General features: G+C 45.6%; 1 protein-coding gene across 1 annotated transcript; it reads left to right on the forward strand.

The window, feature by feature from the left end:
* Positions 1-210: 210 nt before the first annotated feature.
* On the forward strand, positions 211-9784 carry LOC149983676 (E3 ubiquitin-protein ligase TRIM16-like). The gene is made up of 6 exons (XM_090230886.1): positions 211-971; positions 1406-1501; positions 3975-4208; positions 7102-7261; positions 7387-7446; positions 7678-9784. The coding sequence occupies exons 1-6, from the start codon at positions 375-377 to the stop codon at positions 8193-8195; spliced, it is 1665 nt and encodes a 554-aa protein (XP_090087012.1). The 5' UTR covers positions 211-374; the 3' UTR covers positions 8196-9784.
* The last annotated feature ends 3178 nt before the right edge of the window (positions 9785-12962 follow it).

The following is a 12962-nucleotide window of genomic DNA, read 5'->3' on the forward strand; positions in this document are numbered from 1 at the left end:
GACACTCCTGAAGCTCCTCAGAGGCTATGAAAAGAAGTGTAACCAGCGCAGAGGAGAATGGAAGATCTCAGCTCAGTGCACAATACAATATGGCTGCGGTTAACTTAAATAATGACTTATGTTTTAAATAACAGTTGTTTTCTTTAGTATTTCTTAAGGGCCCTAAACTTGGAACAAAACTATTTGTCTCCCTCTTGCTGTTGCATGCAGTTCCTCTCTCTCTTCATCCATTCCTCTAACCCCTCCCTCCATCTAACCCCAGCCCTCTGGCAGAACCAGGAAGTCCCTCCCCTCCCACAAACTCTCTTCTGAGGAAACGAAACTGATCTGAGTGTCTCTGTCGTCTGTCTGTGTGAGAGTGAACAACCGTCCAAATGGCTCAACAGGGAGTTCTGCTGGACCAGGACCAGTTCTGTTGTTCTGTCTGTCTGGATCTACTGAAGGAGCCGGTCACTACTATCTGTGGACACAGTTACTGTAGAATCTGTATTGAGGGCTGCTGGGATCAGGATGATCTGAAAGGGGTCTATAGCTGTCCTCAGTGCAGAGAGACCTTCACTCCAAGGCCTAATCTGAGGAAAAATAACATGTTGGCTGAGCTGGTGGAGAAACTGAGGAAGACAGGACTCCAGGCTGCTCCCCCTCCTGCTCTGTGCTATGCTGGACCTGGAGATGTGGCGTGTGATGTCTGCACTGGGACCAGAAAGCAGAAAGCCCTCATGTCCTGTCTGGTGTGTCTGGCCTCTTACTGTGAGACTCACCTCCAATCTCACTATGAATCACCTGCTTTCAAGAAGCACAAGCTGGTCAAAGCCACCGCACAACTACAGGAGAAGATCTGCTCTCATCATGACAAACTGCTGGAGGTTTACTGTCGTACCGATCAGCAGTGTATCTGTCTGCTGTGTGTGATGGATGAACATAAAGGCCATGATACAGTGTCAGCTGCAGCAGAGAGGACTGAGAAACAGGTAAGACCAGAACAACTTGTTGGTGACTGTCTGATAAACAAAGAATTAAAGATACATTAGGAACTAAATCTGTTTGAATATGAGATCATTATATTATATACAATATGAAATGGATCCACAAATATGAACACAAACCTTGAGTATATAGATATGTTAACCCAGATTCTCCAAATGTATCACCATGTTCTAAAGTCAAACACTATTATCATTGTGAATGGCCTTTTATGAGTCCAAAGTTCATTCTCAACCTCTTGATACATGTAGGCATACCATAAAAACTATAATGATTCACATAGCAACATAATATCATATTGTAAAGGGACTTCCTCAGGATTGTCGACCTTCCTCTCTATGGGTCCTATGTCACATTACTATACTATTGATCTACTGGACTAATAAAGCTTGATAGCTCATTGAAGAGTGATTCTCCACAGAGGCAGCTGGGGATGAGTCAGAAGAAGGTCCAGCAGAGATTCCAGGAGAGAAAGAAGGAGCTGAAGAATCTCCAAAAAGCTGTGAAGTCTTTCAAGGTGAGTATTGTTGACCAGAGGAGACGCACCATTTCACTTCTCTCCTCCAGTCAGAGAGAGAGAGAGAGAGCGAGAGGGGCCCCTATCCAATCCCACTGACCCCACTGTTGGGAACAGGCTGCCTGGACCCCTTTCAGAGAATAGACTGGTTCATATAACTGACTGGGCTGCCTCATCACATAACCATGAGTAACCATGACAACTCATGTCCCCTATACATTAAAATGGAACTGTCTCTCTCTCAATTGAATTAAATTCATAGGGCTTTATTGGCATGGAAATATATGTTTACATTGCCAAAGAAAGTTTAATAGACAATAAACAAAAGTGAAATAAACTATCAGAAATGAACAGTAAACATTACACTTGGAAGAGATTTGGGGGATGGGGGAGGGTCTATTATAAGTTAGTAGGACTCTTTTATTTTCTCAGAAGTTCTGAGTTAGGTAGGAGGATTTAGAGTGGTGTAAACCGTGATTGAACACACTCCAGAACAGTAGGTGGCGTCATGAGCCTTTAACGTTGGTTTGAGGACCTCCATTATGTCATAGAAGAAGAAGTTGGTCTGTGAGGGTTTTGTTGTTCCTGAGGAGGGCTACTATTCTTTTCTCGTTTGGTTTTCAAGTATTTTCTGAATGTATTAAAGCCAAAGCTAAAGCTTCCCTAAACAATTCAATATCTCAGTCAATATATTTTCTCTGTGATTTATTTTCTCTCCGTCAACCGTTCCATCGCATCTTAACCGTCTTACCGGGCGGGCACTAGGACCCGGGGGAGGCTGCTGCTGCAGAGGCTGCTGCACCGCTCGTGACTGTCAGTCCTCCTTGTAGCTCATTGGTTAAGCTGTGGCTCGAGACTGTTAACAGATAACGGACAGGAAACGGCTCTGACAGGACACATTCATGTCGAGGCAGTGATGTGAATGTGTGGTAAGTTAGAATAGAGAGAGAGAGTTTTCACTACTATAGACTTTGGTCATAATCAAAGCTTTGTTAACCAATAGGTTTTTATGTGAGGCTGCCTGTAAGATACAGTGTAACAGACGTTACTAACGGTAACGGTGTCTTTTAAATTCGACATAAGTTATGTGGCGATGATATCTAGTTAACGTTGTATTTAATGTAGTGTAATGACCTGACTAGATCATAAAGGAACAATTGTCCAGACAGAGGATTGAGTTACGAATTGACGGTTTATTAGCAACTTTACACAGGCTACTGTTTGGCCTTAGCTCACGCCAAATAAATGAAAGATACCCCACAAGCCAATCGGGACCTTCTCTTGTGAAGCCCAGACGTAAGAGAGAGAACAAAGGCTGAACCTTAACTTCCAATGCCCCGCCCCCTCCACGCCACTCCGCCAACCACCAGGATGCCCGGCATCAGAACATCCCAGGCATTCCTGTGATTGGCAGATAGCAGGTTGATTGGCATGTCGGACCCCGCGAACACTGGGAACTGGTAAGTACAACACAACCACCTACTAGCCGAACACATAACACACAGCTGTCTGTGCGGGTCGCTACAGTAGTTTTACTATCTGTGCCAGGCTATAAATGACACAGATAATATCTAGTTAACGTTGTATTTAATGTAGTTTTATTATCTGTGCCAGGCTATAAATGACACAGATAATATCTAGTTAACGTTGTATTTAATGTAGTTTTACTATCTGTGCCAGGCTATAAATGACACAGATAATATCTAGTTAACGTTGTATTTAATTGATCACAGCTTTCTGCTTTCCATGTAGAGTTTTTGGTAAAAAACATTACATTTGATTATTTTGTCAGTAATGGCTGCAAAAATTGGAAAAAATCTTAGTTTATCTTTGTCAAACATGAGATGACACAAACACACAGAAACCGTGTTGTGGCAAAGCTACCAGGAAACTATCAATCATGGGAACATTGCTCAGATTTGAACATCTGACCCTGCTGGTGATATTGCATACCTTTGCAGAGAGAAGGGAGTATCTGAGGAGAATTGTTGTGGTCACATCAATGTTAGGAAGACAGGGACTCTCTTTCTGTGCCAATGATGAATCTAGTGAAAGCACAAATAGAGGGAACTCTCAATAGTAAAACTAAAATAAAACTCAAACAACTTCCTAGATACATCGTGCTGAACTGAGTTTACCAAGAACTACGGTATTGATGTCAAAACAGAAGACATGTTGGTGGACAGAATCTTTCTTGCCCGGAAAAGAGAGGCTGGTGTTCTGTACCTGTCTGTCCAGGAGGGAGGAGAGTAGAGCAGGACCAAGAGGTGTTCTGTACCTGTCTGTCCAGGAGGGAGGACAAGGCCTGGTGGACCTGGAGAGCAGGGTGGCAGAGGTCTGACTCAATGAGGTGTAGATAGACTACTGAACCTACTGTCTCTCTCTCTCTCTCTCTCTCTCTCCGTCTCTCTCTCTGTCTCTCTGTCTCTTTCTCTCGCTCTCTCTTTCTCTGTCTCTCTCTCTCTCTCTCCAGCTCTCTGCACAGTCAGCAGTGGAGGACAGTGATCAGATCTTTACTGAGCTGATCCGCTCCATTGAGAGAAGGAGCTCTGAGGTGAAGGAGCTGATCAGAGCCCAAGAGAAGGCTCAAGTGAGTCAAGCTGAAGGACTCCTGGAGCAACTGAAGCAGGAGATAGCTGAGCTGAGGAAGAGAAGCACTGAGCTGGAGCAGCTCTCACACACAGAGGATCACATCCATTTCCTCCAGGTAACTAAACTGTCTTGTTACATGTGATATGAAATTAACTTCATGTGAAACTATTCATCTCAATCATTATGTTGTCCTGTCTCTCTCTCTTTCCCTGTCTGTCCCTCTATCCCTCTCTGTCGGTCTCTCCCTCTCTCTGTCTGTCCGTCCCTCTCCCTGTCCGTCCCTCTCCCTCTCTCCCTGTCCGTCCCTCTCTCTCTCTCTCTCTCTCTCTCTCCGTCCGTCCCTCTCTCTCTCTCTGTCCGTCCCTCTCTCTCTCTCTGTCCGTCCCTCTCTCTCTCTCTGTCCGTCCCTGTCGCTCCCTCTCTCTCTCTGTCTGTCCGTTCCTCTCTCTCAGTCCGTCCCTCTCTCTCTCTCTGTCCGTCCCTCTCTCTCTCTGTCCACCCCTCTCTCTCTCTGTCCACCCCTCTCTCTCTCTGTCCACCCCTCTCTCTCTCTGTCCACCCCTCTCTCTCTCTGTCCGTCCCTCTCTCTCTCTGTCCGTCCCTTTCTCTCTCTGTCCGCCCCTCTCTCTCTCTGTCCGTCCCTTTCTCTCTCTGTCCAACCCTCTCTCTCTCTGTCCACCCCTCTCTCTCTCTGTCCGTCCCTCTCGCTCTCTCTCTGTCGTCCGTCTCTCTCTCTCTCTGTCGTCCGTCTCTCTCTCTCTCTGCCGTCCCTCTCTCTCTCTCTCTGCCGTCCCTCTCTCTCTCTCTGCCGTCCCTCTCTCTCTCTCTGCCGTCCCTCTCTCTCTCTGTCCGTCCCTGTCGCTCCCTCTCTCTCTCTGTCGTCCCTCTCTCTCTCTGTCGTCCCTCTCTCTCTGTCCGTCCCTCTCTCTCTCTCTGTCCGTCCCTCTCTCTCTCTCTGTCCGTCCCTCTCTCTCTCTCTGTCCGTCCCTCTCTCTCTCTCTGTCGTCCTTCTCTCTCTCTCTCTGTCGTCCCTCTCTCTCTCTCTCTGTCCGTCCCTGTCGCTCCCTCTCTCTCTCTCTGTCTGTCCGTTCCTCTCTCTCTGTCCGTCCCTCTCTCTCTCTCTCTGTCCGTCCCTCTCTCTCTCTCTCTGTCCACCCCTCTCTCTCTCTGTCCACCCCTCTCTCTCTCTGTCCACCCCTCTCTCTCTCGGTCCGTCCCTCTCTCTCTCTGTCCGTCCCTTTCTCTCTCTGTCCGCCCCTCTCTCTCTCTGTCCGTCCCTTTCTCTCTCTGTCCAACCCTCTCTCTCTCTGTCCACCCCTCTCTCTCTCTGTCCGTCCCTCTCTCTCTCTCTCTGTCGTCCGTCTCTCTCTCTCTGTCGTCCGTCTCTCTCTCTCTCTGCCGTCCCTCTCTCTCTCTCTCTGCCGTCCCTCTCTCTCTCTCTGCCGTCCCTCTCTCTCTCTCTGCCGTCCCTCTCTCTCTCTGTCCGTCCCTGTCGCTCCCTCTCTCTCTCTGTCGTCCCTCTCTCTCTCTGTCGTCCCTCTCTCTCTCTGTCCGTCCCTCTCTCTCTCTCTGTCCGTCCCTCTCTCTCTCTGTCCGTCCCTCTCTCTCTCTCTGTCGTCCCTCTCTCTCTCTCTCTGTCGTCCCTCTCTCTCTCTCTGTCGTCCCTCTCTCTCTCTCTGTCGTCCCTCTCTCTCTCTCTGTCGTCCCTCTCTCTCTCTCTGTCGTCCCTCTCTCTCTCTCTGTCGTCCCTCTCTCTCTCTCTGTCGTCCCTCTCTCTCTCTCTGTCGTCCCTCTCTCTCTCTCTGTCGTCCCTCTCTCTCTCTCTGTCGTCCCTATCGCTCTCTCTGTCGTCCCTCTCTCTCTCTCTGTCTGTCCGTCCCTCTCTCTCTCTCTCTGTCCGTCTCTCTCTCTCTCTCTCTGTCCGTCCCTCTCTCTCTCTCTCTCTCTCTCTCTCTCTCTCTCTGTCCGTCCCTCTGTCTCTCTCTGTCCGTCCCTCTCTCTCTCTGTCGTCCCTCTCTCTCTCTCTCTGTCGTCCCTCTCTCTCTCTCTGTCGTCCCTCTCTCTCTCTCTGTCGTCCCTCTCTCTCTCTGTCGTCCCTCTCTCTCTCTGTCTGACCCTCTCTCTCTCTGTCTGACCCTCTCTCTCTCTGTCTGACCCTCTCTCTCTCTGTCCGACCCTCTCTCTCTCTGTCCGACCCTCTCTCTCTCTGTCCGACCCTCTCTCTCTCTGTCCGACCCTCTCTCTCTCTGTCCGACCCTCTCTCTCTCTGTCCGACCCTCTCTCTCTCTGTCCGACCCTCTCTCTCTCTGTCCGACCCTCTCTCTCTCTGTCCGACCCTCTCTCTCTCTGTCTCTGTCTCTCCCTCTCTCTGTCTCTGTCTCTCCCTCTCTCTGTCCTTGTCTCTCCCTCTCTCTGTCCCTGTCTCTCTCGGTCTCTCCCTCTCTCTGTCTCTCCCTCTCTCCGTCCCTTTCTCTCCCTCTCTCTGTCGGTCTCTCTCTGTCTCTCTCTCTGTCTCTCCCTCTCTCTCTCTCTCCAGAGTTATCAGTCTCTCTCTCTCTCTGTCTCTCCCTCTCTCTCTCTCTCTCTCTCTCTCTCCAGAGTTATCAGTCTCTCTCTCTCTCTCTCTCTCCAGAGTTATCAGTCTCTCTCTCTCTCTCTCTCCAGAGATATCAGTCTCTCTCTCTCTCTCTCTCTCTCTCTCTCCAGAGTTATCAGTCTCTCTCTCTCTCTCTCTCCAGAGTTATCAGTCTCTCTCTCTCTCTCTCTCTCCAGAGTTATCAGTCTCTCTCTCTCTCTCTCCAGAGATATCAGTCTCTCTCTCTCTCTCTCTCTCTCTCTCTCTCCAGAGTTATCAGTCTCTCTCTCTCTCTCTCTCTCCAGAGTTATCAGTCTCTCTCTCTCTCTCTCTCCAGAGATATCAGTCTCTCTCTCTCTCTCTCTCTCCAGAGTTATCAGTCTCTCTCTCTCTCTCTCTCTCCAGAGTTATCAGTCTCTCTCTCTCTCTCCAGAGGTATCAGTCTCTCTCCAGTATCAGTGTATCTTCAGACTTACCCAGCATCGTTGTCCGTCCTCTTCAGTACTTTGGAGATGTGAGTAAGACTGTGTCTGAACTGAGAGAGAAACTAGAAGACTTCCTTAAAGGAGAATGGACCAAGATCTCCACTACAGGTGTGTTGAAAACAATAAGAACATCAACTTTAGACCATTGAAAGTTCCCTACTAGTCATATACATGTGGAATATGGTCTGATGATAACATTCCCTCTCTCTGTCAATGTGTTTGTGTGTCTGTAGTGAATATAGTGGATGTTGTACTGCCTCCAGAGCCCAAGACCAGAGAACAGTTGTTACAATGTGAGTCTCTTTATTGTGAAGTAACTAACAGTCTCTTTTTACTGACACTCCTAACAATCCCTCTAGAAATATATAGCAATAGTAGATCTAATCAAAGACTGGGTATCTATCTGACTCCTCATATTTCTCTGATTTGATCTCTGCTGTGCTCTAATCAAAGACAGGGTAGATACAGTATCTGACTTAACTTATTGTTCTGACTCCCCTCATTGGTCTCTGCTCTTCTCCCAGATTCCTGTCAGCTCACACTGGACCCAAACACAGCACACACACTCCTCTCTCTGTCTGAAGAGAACAGAAAGGTGACACGTACAGACCAAGTCCAACCATATCCTGACCATCCAGACAGATTCACCAGCTGGTGTCAGGTTCTGTGTAGAGAGGGTCTGTCTGGACGCTGTTACTGGGAGGTGGAGTGGACTGGTGCTGTTGTTACAGCAGTCTCATATAAAGACATCAGCAGAACAGGGACAGATAGTGGATTTGGAGACAATAACAAGTCCTGGAGATTAGACTGCTATAGAGGTGGTTATTGGTTCAGACACAATAATGTTGAGACTAAAGTATCAGGCCCTCAGTCCTCCAGAGTAGGAGTGTACCTGGATCACAAGGCAGGTACTCTGTCCTTCTACAGTGTCTCTGACACAATGACCCTCCTCCACAGAGTCCAGACCACATTCACTCAGCCCCTCTATCCTGGGTTTTGGCTCTATGATTATAATGGTACTGCTGAGCTGGTTAAACTGTAGTAGGGTCCACATAGATACTAGTCATGCTGGTGTAGTCTATAGCTGAGCTGGTTAAACTGTAGTAGGGTCCACATAGATACTAGTCATGCTGGTGTAGTCTATAGCTGAGCTGGTTAAACTGTAGTAGGGTCCACATAGATACTAGTCATGCTGGTGTAGTCTATAGCTGAGCTGGTTAAACTGTAGTAGGGTCCACATAGATACTAGTCATGCTGGTGTAGTCTATAGCTGAGCTGGTTAAACTGTAGTAGGGTCCACATAGATACTAGTCATGCTGGTGTAGTCTATAGCTGAGCTGGTTAAACTGTAGTAGGGTCCACATAGATACTAGTCATGCTGGTGTAGTCTATAGCTGAGCTGGTTAAACTGTAGTAGGGTCCACATAGATACTAGTCATGCTGGTGTAGTCTATAGCTGAGCTGGTTAAACTGTAGTAGGGTCCACATAGATACTAGTCATGCTGGTGTAGTCTATAGCTGAGCTGGTTAAACTGTAGTAGGGTCCACATAGATACTAGTCATGCTGGTGTAGTCTATTGCTGAGCTGGTTAAACTGTAGTAGGGTCCACATAGATACTAGTCATGCTGGTGTAGTCTATAGCTGAGCTGGTTAAACTGTAGTAGGGTCCACATAGATACTAGTCATGATGGTGTAGTCTATAGCTGAGCTGGTTAAACTGTAGTAGGGTCCACATAGATACTAGTCATGCTGGTGTAGTCTATAGCTGAGCTGGTTAAACTGTAGTAGGGTCCACATAGATACTAGTCATGCTGGTGTAGTCTATAGCTGAGCTGGTTAAACTGTAGTAGGGTCCACATAGATACTAGTCATGCTGGTGTAGTCTATAGCTGAGCTGGTTAAACTGTAGTAGGGTCCACATAGATACTAGTCATGCTGGTGTAGTCTATAGCTGAGCTGTTTGAACTGTAAACTGATTTGTTATTAATTAAAATTCAATACAATGTTTTAATCTTGTACATTTCCATGAATCATGATGTCTGGTGTTGATGTATATTGGTTGTCATTCAGAACCATTGATATGTTTTCTCAGTTGGTTCTCTGTCTCTATGTAATTCTCCTCAGTATCATTGATCAGCTTGTTGGCTCGGTCCTAATTGATGTGTTCTCTGTCACCTGGAGCTGCATGGAAAATGGTCCAGGAACTAAAGGACAATTCAGGACTAGTCAGCCCACTACAAGCTGGTATCACTTACTTTCTACTAAACTATATGGTCTGGTTTCCCAGACACAGATGAATCCTAGTCCTGGACTAAACAGTATGTTCAATGTAGATGTCCAGGAAACCGGCCCTAAATGTGTCATCTTTCATCCTCCCATACTGCTCAGTCCAGCAACATTAAACCTGTCCAGCAGGTGGTGCTGTTGACCAAACAATAAAACCAGCAGATATCTTGACTTGCCACTCAGTATATCAGTAATGTTCAGAATAGTACTTTAATATCATTGGAGATTGATGGTCTTTTTAATCCACTATCCAGAGTCAGGAACAGATGAAGTTAGGTCTGCTACTGTTCAGTGATTAAATATGATTTATGGTGATGGGAAATAATAAAAAACACTCAACTTCATCTAGTAATAGTTTTCCTTTGTTATTTATTCCAAGGTGTGTCTTTAACTTGTAAATGTATTGTGTGGAGGTGAGCTAGTGGTGTGGCTGATAGAATAGAATGAAAAGGGAGGAGGGGAGGAAGAGGGGAGGAGTGAAGGGCTGTTCAAGAAACCAGATGAGGAAGAGGAAGATGTTCAGGGGAATTACTGTCTCTGTTCCAAATGGTTCCCTATTCCCTACGTAGTGCACTACGCTGCTTCTGACCAGGTCTAATGTAGTGTTCTACGTAGGGAATAGGGTGTAGATTTATTACAATATCATGCTTTAGTGTTTGGCACAAAAATATATTAGATCTCCACCCCCCCACTTCCTGTCTGTCATCCCCCAGTTCTGTTAAGACTTCCTCTCATTGAACTGGGTCTCATTCTAAATGGTCACTTTGTATTGATAGTCCATACTGGTCTTTACTATGGTTCTACATACAGTACCTGTATTGATAGTCCATACTGGTCTTTACTATGGTTCTACATACAGTATCTGTATTGATAGTCCATACTGGTCTTTACTATGGTTCTACATACAGTATCTGTATTGATAGTCCATACTGGTCTTTACTATGGTTCTACATACAGTACCTGTATTGATAGTCCATACTGGTCTTTACTATGGTTCTACATACAGTACCTGTATTGATAGTCCATACTGGTCTTTACTATGGTTCTACATACAGTACCTGTATTGATAGTCCATACTGGTCTTTACTATGGTTACTATACCAGCTCCTTCCTGGCCTGCAGAGAAAAACAAGCCTGATGCCAGTAATGTACATCATACCAGCTCCTTCCTGGCCTCCAGAGAAAAACAAGCTTGATGCCAGTAATGTACATCATACCAGCTCCTTCCTGGCCTCCAGAGAAAAACAAACCTGATGCCAGTAATGTACATCATACCAGCTCCTTCCTGGCCTCCAGAGAAAAACAAGCCTGATGCCACTAATGTACATCATACCAGCTCCTTCCTGGCCTCCAGAGAACAACAAGCCTGATGCCAGTAATGTACATCATACCAGCTCCTTCCTGGCCTCCAGAGAAAAACAAGCCTGATGCCAGTAATGTACATCATACCAGCTCCTTCCTGGCCTCCAGAGAAAAACAAGCCTGATGCCAGTAATGTACATCATACCAGTTCCTTCCTGGCCTCCAGAGAAAAACAAGCCTGATGCCAGTAATGTACATCATACCAGCTCCTTCCTGGCCTCCAGAGAAAAACAAGCCTCATGCCAGTAATGTACATCATACCAGTTCCTTCCTGGCCTCCAGAGAAAAACAAGCCTGATGCCACTAATGTACATCATACCAGCTCCTTCCTGGCCTCCAGAGAACAACAAGCCTGATGCCAGTAATGTACATCATACCAGCTCCTTCCTGGCCTCCAGAGAAAAACAAGCCTGATGCCAGTAATGTACATCATACCAGCTCCTTCCTGGCCTCCAGAGAAAAACAAGCCTGATGCCAGTAATGTACATCGTACCAGCTCCTTCCTGGCCTCCAGAGAAAAACAAGCCTCATGCCGGTAATAAAAACCTATTTTCAGCTTGAGCTTCCTGATCAAGTTCTCCACATGAACAGTGAAGCTCAGCTTGTCATCAACCCACTCACCCAAATAGTTGTACACTTTGACTTGCTGTATAGTATGTCCAGCCATTGTAGCAATGACATGATTAGTAACATGCCTGGCATCTGAAATTCAGAACCAGCTTCAAATCATACAGATTCAGTTGTATGATGTTAAATGCTCTTTGGGCATTTTCAAAAGCTAAAGATAAACTACTACCACTTGAATACAGAACAGTATCATCTGTATAAAAAGGAACATTTGCTGTTTCATTAAGATCCCCAGTGTTGTTGATATACAAAAGGAACAACATTGGTCCCAAAATAGAACCTTGCGGAACACCTGAGCACAACTCTATGGACTCAGATTTACAACCATCCACCATTACACATTGTGTATGATTTGATAGGTAATTTATTAATTAATTTATTAACCAATCACAACATTTTAACTTTTGCACTAACACAGCACGGTCCACAGTGTCAAAAGCCTTCGAAAAATCAACAAAGACAGACACACTTCTTGTCAAGAGCACAGTGGATATCACTTAAAACCGTCCATGTTGCTGAAACAGTGCTGTGTCCAGACCTAAAGCCTGACTGCATTCCATTAAAACCTTTTAAAGATAGGGCTGACTTATGCCCTCTTTGGAGGAATTGGGTACCCATAGTAAACTGAAAAGAAATCTGTCAAAAATTGCTAATATATGCATATAATAATAATTATTGGATAGAAAACACTCTAAAGCTTCTAAAACCGTTGGAATTATGTCTGTAAGTATAGCAGAACTCACAGGGCAGGCATTCTTCCAAACTAGTTTTGTGGTCTTGAAAGTTGTGGCGACTTTGACGTCATCGCCCCCACCCTTCCCAACCTACTATGGATCTGGGGACACTTTCTACTGTATTCAATAACAGCAAGTAAACAATACATGCACGATTTTCTCTCTTACATAATCCACAGTGTAACCTCTGCCTCTTCTTCATTTCACCAATGATTAACTTTAACCCAATTCCAAAGACTGGTGACATCCTGTGGAAGTTGTAGGAACTGTAAACTGGGCGCTATCTAATTTCCCTTGACAAAGACAATTCAGGCAACTGCCAGAGGGATTTTTATTTTTTCTGAACAGTTTTTCCTTGGGGTTTTGCCTGCTACATAAGTTCTGTTACAGTCACAGACATGATTGAACCAGTTTTAGAAACTTCAGAGTGTTTTCTATCCACACATACTAATCATATGCATATACTATATTCCTGGCATGAGTAGCAGGAAGTTGAACAACAAAACCCTCACAGACCAACTTCTTCTTCTATGATATAATGGTGGTCCTCAAACCAACGTTAAAGGTGCATGGCGCCACCTACTGTGCTGGAGTGTGTTCAATCACGGTTTACACCACTCTAAATCCTCCTACCTAACTCAGAACTTCTGAGAAAATAAAAGAGTCCTACTAACTTCTAATAGACCCTCCCCCATCCCCCAAATCACTTCCAAGTGTAATGTTTACTGTTAATTTCTGATTGTTTATTTCACTTTTGTTTATTGTCTATTTCACTTGCTTTAGCAATGTAAACATATAT

The sequence above is a fragment of the Oncorhynchus mykiss genome, chromosome 4, assembly GCF_057628025.1.
Source record: "Oncorhynchus mykiss isolate SJ-2025 chromosome 4, ASM5762802v1, whole genome shotgun sequence".
In the NCBI taxonomy this organism is placed as follows: domain Eukaryota; kingdom Metazoa; phylum Chordata; class Actinopteri; order Salmoniformes; family Salmonidae; genus Oncorhynchus; species Oncorhynchus mykiss.